The 15,567-nt window shown below is 38.8% G+C and overlaps 1 protein-coding gene across 1 annotated transcript; it reads right to left on the bottom strand.

Annotated features, from left to right (window-relative positions):
- Positions 1–752: 752 nt before the first annotated feature.
- On the bottom strand, positions 753–14,116 carry frmd8 (FERM domain containing 8). Its single transcript, XM_080436390.1, has 11 exons — positions 13,969–14,116; positions 11,662–11,759; positions 11,214–11,381; positions 10,432–10,533; positions 8,912–8,970; positions 8,429–8,595; positions 7,092–7,307; positions 6,606–6,729; positions 6,092–6,241; positions 5,265–5,514; positions 753–4,291 (listed from the first exon to the last, which is right to left on the bottom strand). The coding sequence occupies exons 2-11, from the start codon at positions 11,750–11,752 to the stop codon at positions 4,179–4,181; spliced, it is 1,440 nt and encodes a 479-aa protein (XP_080292516.1). The 5' UTR covers positions 11,753–11,759; positions 13,969–14,116; the 3' UTR covers positions 753–4,178.
- Between the last annotated feature and the right edge of the window lie 1,451 nt (positions 14,117–15,567).

Below are 15,567 nucleotides of genomic sequence, written 5' to 3'. Positions count from 1 at the left end.
AATAAAAAATAAATAAAAAAAGATCCGAGACAGTAGTCTCGACTAGTCTGGTACTGCACAGATTGATGTTAATTTTATCCTATGAATGTACAAATATTCCCGGAGAATGCCACTTCTCAAGCCCCTGGAGGGTTTTTAGGCATTCTCCTTCACATTTTTACAGAATCTTTGTCTATAATTTTTAAATATTCTTGTAAGTGATAATAAACAAACAAACAAGCACTTGTACTTACTTAGGTAAAGAGCTAATCTCTCTGATGTATCAACTCAAACATGTATCATTTATTGCCGTCTTCTTAATGCAACCATGCATCTGTGATAGGCATATCAAACAACTTTGACAAACCAACAAAAATCACTCAGTAATGCCACCCAGTGGTGAATATTCATGAGAATCCTTTGACACAACCCATTATCGTTCAATATTATTTTAACTGCAGGTGAAATAAAGAAAAAAATACAGTCACAAAACATTTACTGATTTGAAATTAATAAAACTTAATTCACTTAGTCAAACAAATGGAAGCCAGTGTAGGTAGGATGGCTAAAATATGGCTTATCTTGGTTCATGATACCACGATATCATTCATATCAATTCATTTCTTAAAAACAAACAACCACAGCACATCATTTTTACCAGTCAGTTTTAATAGACAAGGATATTAAATATCAGCAACAAGAGTTCATTGCAAAGAAATGTAAAAGTTCAGTATTGCCTTCAGCAGTCCAAATGTCAGTCAATGACGGAAGATTAGGCATGGAAATGAATCCCTTTCATGTTTATTTCATTGTACTCTTTAATGATATTTCATACAATGTTCCATTATGGAGAAATAAAACTCAACACAAGTTTGAAATCTGTCTGTCAGCTAAAATAACCAGCCCACCTGTCAGTTTTGTTTCAACAAAAGTTCAGTGGACAACTGTACATTTTATAATGTTGCAGTAGTTTAACCACAGTAGCTGTTCAACCTAAGTATTTGGGTTATTTGAGAGGTTTTGGAATCCCTTTCTCTCCTACCCGAAAGGGTGAAATAAAGTCTGTAGATAATTAATATAATTAGAATGATAAGCCAGCACTTGTGTGATGAATATTGTGGTTTAATGTGTGGACTATTTTATTTTGATATTCTCCACATAATCCACTCCATAGATATGGTTTATGCGTAATTTTACTATTTTTGTCTGTCTGATTACTTGGGAGAAAAGAAAAAAAAAATTGCATTATTTGATTTCCTTATGTGATGTACTGTATACGCAGCTCTTTACAATAGGAATATTTGAAACAAAGTACTGTCCTTGAATCAGCTTGGGAAGATCGATGCATCATTTGATTGAAGATGTGTGACAGCTGCAAAATTTATTTTCAGTGCCTAGCACCTGCAAAGACAATCCCTGGTTCATGGGCATGAAAAGAGTCCCATGGCAGCCAGAATAGGTACAAACAAAAAGGCACTTTTTTATGTTTCTGTAAAGTGACAGCTTTTAGAAAAGGATCCATAAAATGACCATTTTATGAGTAAGAACACTGGCATAATATGAAAGAAAACAGTAAAAACATGGTCTCATGAAAGCTAGCAAACAATACAAAGAATTAGCAGATACAACCCTTATATACAGTGTTAGTATTAATAGTGCAGTATCATATCGCGTGATGTGCGGTGTGTTGGAATGCCTATTCTACAATGTAACATGCGTATTGCGTAATGTTAGGATTAACTTAGGAGCAGTACATCAGACTGTGGCTTTTACCTCAGTAAAGGTTACATGGCTTGTGAAAGTGAACTGACACAAAAACACCCTGCAGCTTGCGTAACACAGGGAACTGTGAAAGCTACATTTAAAGATTCCTTCATCTTGTAAGAGCACAGCTGTTATGAGCACAGTTTCAGTGGAATAGGCAGCACTGTTAAGTTGTAGGCTATGCTTCTGTGCATATCAGTGAAAGAAGCTCCCTTGTTAACAAAGGATTGAATAGGATTAAGGCTCATGTTTTAAGAGACGCACTGTACGAGTGACAATGTGATTTCACGGAGGGGGTCACCCAACTGTTTCCAAAAACAAACGAGAGATTTGGTTTGCAATGTTGACATCCCTTGAATTGTTCTGGTATTAATTATTTTTGATTCTCTGCTTTGAAGAGATTCTTTGTTGTTGAGTTGTTGTTTTTTCATAGCATTTAAATGCTCTAAGTTCTGTCATAGATTTATGTAGCTAATGTTGTCCTCAGCATTTATCAGTGCAGCAGCATCAGGACCCAAAAGTGGGTCAATATGTTCCAATAGGGTCACGAGTGAAAATGAGCGGACCAAGTACAGTAGAGCCCTGGGGGGACCCTGGTCAACCAAGTACTGTATATATGTTTAAGAGAAGGGATAAAACCCTTTCCCTGTACACATCGTGAGGAGTCATTGATGTCGACGAGGAAAGGGAAATCAGTAACACTGATATGTACAAAAGTAGATGAGCTGGAGTTAGTTTCTCAAGTGCTTCAGATGTCATATATTGCAGCATGAGAGTATAGGTTTGTTTTGGTAAACAGACTGAGGTTTGAACGGCATACACTCACAAGTCCTCGGATAGTTAGTGTGGGGGTCATATTACATTTCTGCGCCTCCTCGTTCACATAGTGGTACTAAAGTCATCCCACAGGAAACATTCATTTTTGAATAACTAGTGAGAAGTACACATACGTACACATACTTATTTTGAGCTGGCCACAGCAGATTGCACACTCTCCTAAATAAAATATTTGAACTTTACAAGGACATTATACGCATTTTAGGAAGGCCACTTTTTCATGGCATAGCTGAATAAGCTCGGTTTGTTACATTTTAGTCTGTTATCGCTAGTTATGCAAACTAGCGTGCTAGGGTCTTTGGTATGAAAATGACCTCCACTTCAATGTTGTTTGTGGTTATCAGGCGAACAGTTAAACCCTAACCCTAAATGGTGATTGTTAGCCCGCACATTACAGTTTAGTAACAGGATAAAAAGCATGGAAACAGAAAAAGGGTTTTTAACATAGGACTCAAAGTCGGTGACATGTTCCTTTAAAAACATGTTGAGCAACATTAGTCCCATTTTACTTTTTCACTTCTGATTACATTTCCTCACCGAGTTGCACAATTACAGTACACATTCTTCCCCCCACGGAAAAATGTCCTCATGTGGTTTATTTACTTTTACCATCCTTTGAGTCTAGGTCAGCCTCAGTTATACATAATTTATTAAGGGCTATTTTATTTTGTAAATATGTTTTACTATATTTTATTTTTGAGGGTACTCTGCATATGATTTAACGCTGACCTCCCGTAGGCTGTGTCCACTAAAGACTAAAGCTTTTTTCCCCCAGAGCGTAGCATATGTTTTTAATTGTTTTCAATGGGAGCGCCTCGTATTTATGCAATGCTGGAAACACCAGCATTGTGACGAGTGTCTATTCTGCGCTGCTGCTTTATGTGTGGCGTGTGTATTGCTTGTTGGGTTTAAATATTTATAACTCGGGCGTTTGGAAGCTTTTTTAGGCGAGCGACTTGTGTTTGGGAAGAAGCACTTTGTGGACCCAGCCTTAACATTTTTCCTTAAGGTAAAGATTTGTTTTATTAAGCTTTTTCTAGTGTCTGCTGAGCTGAACGATTGTTTGTTTTTTAGGGGAATTAATTCATTTTCAATTGTCGAGTCCAGTTTAGAGGGCTAAGTCACTGGCTGTGCGCGCACCTCGCTTATCTCTATGACAGAAGTCTGCACAAATAGGATTGCATAATGGGAGGGAATATCTGAGTTCTCTGTTTATCTGTGCCCTTGCCTGATGACTGCGCTCACCTTGAAATGTACGTTTTCCTGAAGGAGAACAGTGGGATAAATGTTCATTTTCAATTAAACCAACAGCCACGACATACTGCTTCAAAAAGGCTATGTATATCATCTGTTTCATTGGGACCATAAAGTAGACATTAGCTCAACCTCTGAAGCATAATTGCTCCTTAGATCATTATGTTTTTTCACATTACTCTATTCTCTTAATATACACACACAACTTTAAACAAATATTTTCCATTCACACCTAGATCCCCCTCTTGGTCCGTTGCATTTTCGTATTGTTATGAGTTTGCTAACCCACCCTTCTGCAATGTCTCTGGTCTTTGAGTAGCTTGGAGCAGAGCTGGATCTCATGGCTAACCCTGTTCCAAACTCTCTGCCACCTGCACGGCAGAGTATGAGGTTGCAGGTGCCTGTCGAGTGAAGAAGGACGCAGCTCTTTTGGGCTTCAAGCGTTTTATTTCCTTACCTGAAAGACAAGAATTGAAGACATTTTGGTTTTAATAAATGTGATAAATATATTACTATCAGCTTCTGACTCCCAGGTCTTAGCTCAGCTGCCAACATGGTGCTTCATGCTTGGTGGAATTATCCACCGGGAATTACGATAAGTCTGCCTGGAATGTCTTGTACGGGATGAGGAGGGTGTGTAAATCTGAGATGGGAGATGACCTCAAGAGATGGCTGTTTGTGGCTACAGTACAATCAGTACTGCGATACGGTGCAGGAGTTTGTAGGACTGGATAAATTAGATGGTAGGACTATAAATGAGATGAATGGACTGGTGAGATGAGATGGTACAACTAGTGAAATGAAATGGTAGGACTAGTGCAGGGGTCTTCAACGTTTTCAGGCCAGGGACCCCCTAGCTGAGAGAGAGATGAAGCAGGGACCCCCTACTCTATATTGTATAAGATTGTGTTTCAGATTAAAAAAAATGTTTTAACTTAGTCTGCTCTTTTTTCCCTCTACACCTATAGCCTCTTTGCCAAAAATAGCCGATCTACAAGCTCTCAACGCCTCGTGCTGCGAGGCGTTGAGAGCTTGTAGATCGGCTATTTTCGGCTAATGTTCCCCTCAGAAAAGGAATTCTAGGGTTCAAGTGGTTAATGTAAAAAAAACTAAATCCTATCACACAAAGATTTGGCGGACCCCCTATAGTAGCTCTGAGGACCCCCTAGGGGTCCCGGACCCCCTGTTGAAGACCCCTGGAGTAGTGAAATGAGATGGTAGGACAAGAGACATTGATGGCAAGACAAGAGGAGAAAATGATGAGCAGCAGAACTACAGAAATCTCAGTAGATAGAACTAATAAATTATCATTATTAGGACTAGGAAAATAGGAGTTTGTTTGGACTACTTCACTAGATACTGTATCTATGAGGCTGAGGAAATGTATGCCTGGTTCTTCATAGCCGGTCACTCAATTCCACGTGACTCACCGTTATCCACATAGCTAATGGTGTTGAGTGAATGGACCCGGCTGCACACCACGCTGTTTTGGCGCTGCAACTTCCCGCGGCGTCCACGTCCGCGTCCTTTCGGGACGCCATCCACGCCATCCTGCGCTGCAGCCTGATGAGAGGGGCTGACGTCGCCGTCGTTTTCCGCTGCTGCGGCTCCGTCTGCGGCACTTTCGGATGCAGACCTCAGCTCCACACAGAACTCGATAAGGCCACTCATGAGCTCAGCCTGGAGACAGAATACAAAGACGACAATTCAATTTAGGCCTTCGCAATTATATTTTTGCAAGTAATTTATTTCACAGTCTGCTGTCAACTCAGTCGACTGAAGTGTTGTCCTGTTGCCGGGCAATTAACATAATAACGTTGTTCATGTTTATTGCCAAGTAACAATGACATTGTAAATAAAGGCTATTTAATTGCGAGAAGAGTGTCTTGACGTCTTTCTCCATTTTGAATTAACAGACACTGATTTAATGTGGGCTCTATTAATCCAAATTTGGTCATTTATGTAGTTTCAATCTGGTGTCCCTATTTTGGGCATGTCATTGTGTGCAATGTTTGAAAAATATTTCAAATAAACAAAAATCTCTAAAACTTAAAAAATGAATACATTGAATAGCAGATGCAGCAAGTTTTGAGCTGGTAGATCAGCTATTCCCGTGATTGGACACACAATGTATTAGTAGTAACACTTAGTGCATTAAAATCTAAATAACTTCCTACTGCACACGGCAATAACTGAAATTGTCACAGAAGTTGACCCGACTGATTAGTTGCTCAATTTCACTGAAGGTCTTCATTACTTGTTTTGAGTAGATCTTCAGCAACTTGTTGACAGGTGTGCCTTCCTCCTCTCCGTCAAACTCTAGCCACAGAATATGAGAATCCCCCTCGTCCTCGGGGTAGCTGTGGTCCCAGGACAGCTCACTAAAACGCAGGCCAAGGAGCACATGCTGCAAGAAAAAACTTTTTTTTTAATTAGAATTCACACTTTCTGGGTGGTACTATGAATATCCCAGCATACGTATGCTGTAATAACAGCTTAAAAAGACAAACATACAGAAGTCTTGCATGTTAATTTAACTAAGTAATGCCACGTAAAAGCGCAAAAGAGCAATAATGTTTGTGTGTTTTAAAGTAATTGACTAAATCGATTTGTGATTAACCACTTCAGCCCTACTTTATACTTAATTGTACAACGGTGTTGTAAATAAAGAAATGGAGAAAGAAAATGCAATTCTGTTCCCCCCAAATTGTTTGAGAAAATCTATTAGTTAAATTAACTGTTGCACCCATACACTACAGTCAAGTGCCCACCTTCTCTTTGATATCCATCACGTAAACTCCATCCAGACTGATCCCAACGTTGACCGCTTTACGCCCTCCTCTTTGCAGGATTCCTTGGACGGGCTTGTCAATCTCCCCGTAGAAGAATGCACACCTGTTTAGGTTAAGTTCAAAACTTTAAGACGACCCAGAGGAAATTTCATCACACATATGTCAATATAAAGTTGAAAATAGCCGACCACAATCGCGACGCATTGTGAGCTTGTAGATCTGCTATTTTCAAAAGATGTTTATGCATTTGAAAACTTGAAATGGGACATTCTGCATGAGTACTTTTACTTTTGGTACTTTAAGTACATTTTGATGCCAATACTTTTGTACTTTTACTCAAGTACATTTTGAATTCCGGACTTTTACTTGTAACAGAGTATTTCTACATTGCAGTATTGATACTTTTACTTAAGTAAAACATTTGAGTAGCTTTGTATTCTATTAGGGTGTAATGGGACCTCATACCCGTAGTAAGGCAGAGAGTGGCATGTGCTGAGGTACTGGCGAAGGTGCTGTAAGGACTCTGGTGAGTTGCTGGCAGACGTGCAGAGCTTTCTGTATTCTTCCAGCAGGCTGTGCTCCATGCCTGCATGGCGGCTCCCTTTCCCTCTCAGAGCAGAGAGAAGACCCCCCGACCCTGGGGTAACATGTGCAGGCAGGAAAGATGACAATTTCTTCTCCCTGTGGCAGGTAGATGGCAGACAATTAGTCCATCAGTTCACGAAAAAAATGAATTGCCTGTAACCACAAGTTGGTCTGTTAACACCGATTAAAACAGTCAGATTCAAGAAGGTCAGTTGGCTCTCATGCATTGAAGGAGGCATGAGCTCGGCCCTGGGCTCCCTAGGCTGGTGGAGGGAGTGTAGTGCCCAGGATCACTTAGAAAACTGTCGCCGGGTGGGGATAAAAGGGTTACAAAATCGTGGGATAAAAATGTATAGAAAAGAATAACAGTCAGATTATGCTGACAACCTCCATTTAAAGTGCAAGTTTGTACCAGGTTTAGACCAGGAAGAGTCATGCTTAATTGGTAGAGAGCATAGAAAGAGCTCCTGTGAGAGAAATCCAGCACCATGCACTTGTGTTTATACCCTCAAATTCAGTGATTTAAAACCAGTGACTACGTTTATTGTCATCTGTGTTTCCAAAAGTCATTCACACCTAAAACAATCCAGAGCTATTGAGAGTTAGACCACGAGATTAGCTTCGGACACAGACAGACACACTGACACACACACACACAGTCATAGATGGCTAGGCTATTGCATAGCCATGCCGTAAAAAGAGTTGGATAGAGCTAGAACATATACAGGAGCATAAATCAGAAGGTGGAGTGGAGAGCTTATGGCTTTAACCCATTAAGACCGGGAACACATCTGTGTCATTTTCAGATTTCTTTGGCTATTCAAAAAAGATCTACATTCTACAAGCTCATAGCGCGGCACTGAGTGCCGCCCTATGAGCTTGTAGATCTGCTATTTATTTTTGAAATTGTGCTTTAAAATTCTATTTTAAAGCAAACATTTGTAACTCATATCTTTGCTTCTAGGGACTCTACAAATGTCTAAATTTATTTTCTGAAAAACGTATGTTGCTATAATATCAGTGGTTCTCAAACCTTTTTTATGTCAAGGGCCCCCAAAATTATATGTATTTGGCCGCGGACCCCCATCTCAAAATATTTTGTTCCAGCAGATCTACAAGCTCATAGCGCCATGAGCTTGTATATCTGCCATTTTTGAATAGCCAAAGAAATCTGAAAATGACACAGATGCGTTCCCGGATTGAATCGATTAACCTACTTCAAAATAGCAGTTAGTTTCTGGTTGTCCAGACCAGATCCCTCATCGAGAGCGAGAGACAGCGCTCCAAGGCCTGTCCAATGCTCTGGGTCACAGGGGTAGCGACCAGCGAGAATGTTGCTCCTGGCTTCGTCATACAAGAGTCTCAACACTCCCTCATCATCCATCTGTTACACAGTGACAGAATAACAAACAGAGACATTTAGGAGGAGAATTATCCCAGTGACTATCACAGCAAGCATGCTACCAGTCATCTTGCTATATAATTATGAATTAATTGTGGAGGGGTTTTATGTAATTTATGTCAATTATAAGACACAGATTCTGAAAGAATAGCCAAACAAACAATTTCCTTTCATTGACTCAGAATATTTGTGATTCATTTATGAACAATAACAAACTGCAAATAACTATTATAAAGAATATTCTTAAGACCAACTCTTTTTAAAGGACCACACTCGAAAGACAAAGTGTTAATCGTACCTGTAACTCTTTAGATTTGGGATAAAACACATTCCGCCTGTATTGTAGACACGGTTCATCTGGAAGGAAATAACAGAGGTGTATTTTATATTTAAATTAAGTCAAAAATAATATGCAAGTCATGTACTGTATGTGTATACATATGCATACGTATGTGCACTCTTAAGGTCCTTACACACCGGGGCGATTTTATTCATGCGAATAATACGTTTTTTTTTAAAACCTTATAAAGTCAATGCAAGCTTCCACACCAGTTTCGTGAAGCGAAAAAAGCGTCTTTTAATTATTCGGAACGAGTCAGAATTTTGCGTATATTCGCATATTCGCCGGTGTGTAACCGCCTTTAAGGTGTGTATTGTACGTTCATACAGTTATTTGGTTTTTATTCCTGCCCTCTGTAAAGTAGTCTACTGTGCCTTGGTACAAACTTGTTTTGCTTTTTAAAGTTCTCTATTAAAATTTTTTTTACTTGACTTTACATTTTTGGCATTCAGATTGATGTGATGTTAGATTAAGCTTTTTCTCATTTTCAAGCTTTTTTAAAGCTTTTTCTTTTTTTTAAGATACTACATATCAATACTGTTCTGGTGTTCTAGATTCACATACCGTCACCTTGCTAAACTAATGGCCTAAGTAAGTTTTTGAGGAAAATTATATTTTTTGCCTAAGTCAGCTCCTCATGACACTGGCCACCTCTGGTAAAATCGCCTATACCCTAATTGAAAAGGATCATGCTGTTCACTCCCCTTTTAGTATAATGGCCTAACTCCCTAGTGTGACTTTTTTTGGCCTAAGTCACATGGTTTTGTGACTTAGGCCAAATTATTTACTGATTTAGGCCATTTTTAAAAAGAAATTTTGGCTTAAGTCAGATTTAATCCTATTTAAACCTATTTAAATCTCTTATGTTACATAACTGACAGACAGTGTTATTTCTATTTAAATAGTCATAATTTGTTATAAACATTTTGGGTGAAATGATTAAGAAATATCATATAGTTTTGTTTTGGATCAGTTTTTTCTTTCCTGAAAAACTTTCAAAAAATCACACCCAGTGTGAAGTGGGCGGTGTGGTCATCACAGTGGTCATCATAGTGATGGAAGCTCACTTCAAAACAAGACCAGGAGACCTGGTTCTGCCAGACCCAGACTTCACATGACGTGTCAGCCTGTGTCTATGCCCATGTATGGACGAAAGGGGGACAGACTTTTATAGCTGGGGCCGGAGGACAAATGGACCGGTCTGGCAAAAATATGAATTTTTTGAAGTCCACAGTCCTATTTATAGGTTATTAATGTCATCATGTGTCTCGCTACTAGCCAATCACAGAGCTGAATAGAGTCAGCCAATCACAGTACAGCTAGGGGTGTACTAATGAGCCAATCACAGTACAGCGAAGGGTGATTAATGAGGTGTCCCAACCGCCCAGAAATGACATAGGCTATTAGTTTAGCAAGGCGACGATACGCAAGCTTCAGCACCGTCGGAAACCGAACCAGGCCCTCTGACACACCCTCACCTTGTGATATGTCTTCTTCTGAGGCCTCAGTGAAGCGATACAACAAGTCTTGCCACTGTCGACACAGTTTGTACGGTTGGTGTCTCGGTTTTAGTTGCAACTCTGAGAATATGGGAAAAACAAAACAATCACAATAATAAAACAGTCAAATCAAGCTACATTTGTGGCTACCTTGCACAAATCATGTCTATGCAAATACAACAAAAAGCATTGTGTCTACAGTAGACAGGTATGTAAAGATGTGAAGCCAAAAAATATACTGGAGTTAGGATAATAGCGCTGTAGATGGATACATAATAATATATCGGCCTCAGAAACCACTCTGACGACTATGGGTCCTGTCCATAAATGAAAGAATATCATTGTCTATCAGCAACCCCAACAAAACACTTACTATGACAAACGCTGTGTTTTAATAGTGTCACATAGCCAGACGATCTTTAATTCAATGCATGGGCTTGAACTGGGTGGAAACAGTTCAGAGTTTTAAAAATAACAGCATTATAGAACCAGACAAATCTGCCAGTGCAAAAAAAATGGTCTGGCCCTTTGGTTTTCAAAACAGTGGGCGCAGATTTGTTAGCGGCTGTTCTCGCCATTGCTTTAGCATACATTGATATTAGTAGGTGGAGATCACTGATCGTCTGGCTATGCCAGACTAGCATTTTAATAATGTTAAATACAAATCAATTTAATAAAGACTAATTGCTGCCACAATGTTTCCTTGATGCTGATGCATAAATTATGCAAACAAACAAACAACAACAAAAAAAGCGTATTACCAAGCAGGGGAGAGCAGAGCCAGAAGGCGAAAGCATCCTGTGCCGTGTCAGGTATGTGGAGAGCCTCGCGGACACTACGGCCCAATTCCAGCACAGTCACACCACCTACCCCTTCTACACACAGGTGCACTGCACTGTCACCCACCAGGTAGATGAACACGTCTTGAGCTGTGTGACAGACATACAGACAGTTTAACTTCAGCCCTATTTTTCAAACATTTTTGACAATTTTAGCCTATAATGACATGCCCAAAACAATCTGGGTGAAAGGCTATCTTCACAATTCTAAGTCGAGGTGAAACATAAAGAAAAATCATACTGAGCTTAAACTTGCTTACAACTGCCCAAAATGACAATTAGTCATTTTGGGCTGACTCAATTTCAAAATATGTCGTGAGGACAGCTTTGTCCCTGTAGTAATAACATTATTATATATGCAGTGCTGTACCACGAGTAAGTGTCGCAGAGGAAGCAATGCTTCCTCTCTGTGACTGATCATCTGATGCTTCTGGAGGAAACCCACATTCGTCCCCTTCCATCTCTAGCCTGAAACACAAAGAGCCACATTCAAAAATGTGTCACAATATATAGCATTGTCGAGGAGCACTCGCTCTCGAACAGTCCATATAAAGAAACAATACACAACCACAGCATTACTCATGCTTGCAATTAGTTTGTCGCACGGATGAGATAGTTTGCCCAGAAAAGGTGTATTATTATTATTATTATTATCTCTCATGTAGTCTATTAGTTTACATTGATTGAATGGTAATAATAATAAACCTGCTGTGTCAGTTACTGATATTTAGGGATAGATTAGAGTCTAAACTCATTTCAAAAGTAGCATTACATAATGATACCACCCTTTTTGCGATATCGCAGGAAAAACTGCAGCACCACATACTGTAACAAGTGTAGTTGTTGTTTACCACACTTCCTGTACATAAGAACAAAATATGTAAGCACTTTCGCACTGGAATGTTCCCGTTTATAATTGAGTTACTTTTTGGAGTTTTCAGTTGTTCCGTTTCAACACTAGGTCAACATGGAGCCTGCAAATCTTAACCCATTATAGACCTGGAACGCATCTGTGTCACTTTAGATTTCTTTGGCTATTCAAAAATAGCAGATATACAAGCTCATAGCGCGGCACCGAGTGCCACGCTATGAGCTTGTATATCTGCTATTTTTGAAAAATGGAGGTCTTAATGGGTTAAACAGGCTCAGAAGATTGAATTTAAGAGTACAAACTACCGGTACATCCACCAGATCCAGTGTTAATCAAATACATAGACTGAGCAGTGAGTAGGGCATTTAGCATGCCCGAGGGATTCCCCAAGCAAGAGAAATGGGGCAGCAACTCTAATGTGGGTACTGTATTCTAAATCATCGCATGCCAAGAGTTGGCAGTCCAATCTCCTTGATATTAGATAGGGACATTGAAAGACTGTATAAGGGAGGAACAGAAATGTAAACGGCTTTGGAGACAGTAGTCTTAAAATGCTGACTGAGCACGTTATATTGTCAGCGAGAACCTGTCCGTTTATGCTGCCGTTAGAACTCAATTACTGGTAGGACCAGAATGCAAGACAATCTGTGCTATGTACCGTATCTTATTTCCATAAACCAAAGCCTTTTTCACAAATGGGACACAGAGGATATAGGCTTTGAACTCAAATCAGACCCAAATCAATATTTAGCTTTTGCTTAGCTTGTCATTATTACTATATAATTATTATAGAGCCATTGGACATAATTTGTTTTTGCTCTTCTTTCTGCTTTGTTGTTGAATTGTTGTTGCTTCTTCTGTAAAGCACTTCTGCTTTATTTTTATTTTTTTCTCTGTAAAGCACTTTGAGCTGCATTTACGTCATGAAAGGTGCTATATAAATAAAGTTTATTATTATTATTATTTTTACAATCCAGTGACTCGATTATTAAATGTTATACAATATAAGTTACATGATGACTTATGATTAAAACTAAGAAGCTGGAAATTACTACTGACTTACTACATTTGACTTGCCCTTTACTCTTTATGTGACTTTACTTGTTTAAACAGGGTCCTTGTTTAGGACTATTAACAGTCACCCAGTTAAGAGTGGATTTTCCAGACAATCTACTAAACCACAAGGCTCCACAGTTAACTAGTAACTACTACATTAGCCCTACTTCAGCAGCTATTCCAAAATAGGAGATCTACAAGCTCACAACATTGTACGAGCTTGTAGATCTATTTACATTTTTGAAAAATCTGGGGGGGGGGGGGGATTCGCCTGACATGTCCATGTTTAATGGGAATATGTCAGATAATCTCTGAAGACAGGATCTATTTTTGTTTTACCTATGGGTTCCCAGATTGGGTTCCAGACAATTCAAACCAAGTGAAAACAAAACACTGCAAACCATGGACTGTATTGAAAGAACAAAGGCTAGCGTTAGGTTCAATAACAGGAACTAAACAGTGAAATCTGAGCGCCCTACAAGGAGACTGAGCTACTGTAGCTACATTTTAAACATCAACTATTATTTTGACAATTTTATGCCTGTTCTACTCAAGGAAGTTGTTGTCAACAAGCAATAATAACCATAGCTTACACGGCCATTAAAAACAGTACTTTATAACAATAATACAAATTGGGAAAAAATGAATATTTTTTGGCATTCCACATCCTGGGATTGCATTATTGTGGGAAGCTGTTAATTAGCAAGTAACGTTAAGGGTACAAAATGTTTTTTTAGCGCCTATACTCACCCTTTAGTACCCGTGAAATGATCTCCTCTCACCGCTTGTTAAGGCACGATGCAGCCAGTGTGAGAGAAACGTCTAACTTACATAAATAAAGAGGTATTTCCAGTTAGCTGCTGCTGTTAGCCACTTTGACACAACTACTAGCTTTCCAGGCAACTGCAACAGTTCAGATGATGTGTGACTCATGGCCGATTCGTCTATTTTGATCCAAACCTTTTTTGGGTGTGACAATCACCACATTGAATCGATATTAATAATAATGCAGAGGGATATATAATTAAACAAAGGAGTATATGTATATACATTTATTTATTTTTAAAATGTATATATATATTATTTTTATTTACTTTTTACAACAATTCGTTTACATATAGTTACAAAAATTCGGCACAAAAAATATATAAACAACTTTACAAAGTTCATTATTTCATTTCATTTCATGACAAAGGGATATTTTAAAGAACTGCCTGCGAATAACATGTGAGTTTTACACAGTAGTATTAACATAGTCAATCATATATTTAATTATACCACATGATAAAGAAAAGAGCTGGATTCACAGTTGCTAATTAAGAGCAAGCCCATTGTCGGAATTCAGAAACAGAATATGAATGATGTCTGTCCGCGTAACGGACAACTATGATGAATGAATGATGTGTCTTTGCCAAAATTGGTTCGAAAGAGCCTGATCCAGAAAAATGATCCGGTTTTTCAGTGGAAAATGCAAACGGCGTCATCAAGTCACGTGATCAAAGCAGAGAAAACAACACCTCCTCCCAGAGCCTTCTAGATGGCACTGCCTCCTCCTACAGCCAGTGGTCGGCAGTGGTTCTCAGACATCTCCATAGATACCCACAATGATATGTAGGCCTTTAGGATTTGTATTTGAAATACTCTTAAAAACAATTGTGTATTATTTCATTTCTTTTTAATCATGATGTTTTGAAAATAGACCATCTTGTAGATCTATTATTGAATATATAATATAAATATAGGGTTAAGGACTTTAAACTGATTTTGATGTAACTGCAGGGGACCCCATCAAGGTCAAGGACCCACGCGTGTTCCTCCTGGACCCCACTTTAGAGAACCACTGTCCCACAGTATTACACTAGATTTACTTTTATATTTGAACAAATTAAATTATGAATTGTATTTGCATTAGAGGCTGAATATTTTACAAGGCACTTGGGAAAAAAAACGTGTTGTGAAGCAGCCAACTAATGTAGATAGGCCTACCAAGCAGATATGGGACAACAAAACTCACTGAGATACACAACGGTGCTGGCTCAGTGACAGATGAATTGGAGACAAATATAGAAAATATAATATTAGGTTTGACAACATGCAATGTGTTAGTTAGTGTTAGTTTTGAACCAGGAGAGATCTCTACATCCACATCTCGCAAAAAGATCACGAAAGGATCTCGCAGAAATGGTTTCAAATTATTTGACAGATTACTAGTTAGTTAGTTATTAGTGGGCTGATCACAAATGAGCACAAAAAAAGATCTATGTTCTTTTATTCGCTATATGAGACAGTATATTCAATGATTATTTATACATCAAAGTCCATCCATCCATCCATCCATCCATCCATCCA

The sequence above is a fragment of the Gymnoscopelus braueri genome (assembly GCF_963280865.1).
Source record: "Gymnoscopelus braueri genome assembly, chromosome: 8".
Lineage (NCBI taxonomy): Eukaryota > Metazoa > Chordata > Actinopteri > Myctophiformes > Myctophidae > Gymnoscopelus > Gymnoscopelus braueri.
This window is presented reverse-complemented; position numbering and strand designations above follow the sequence as displayed.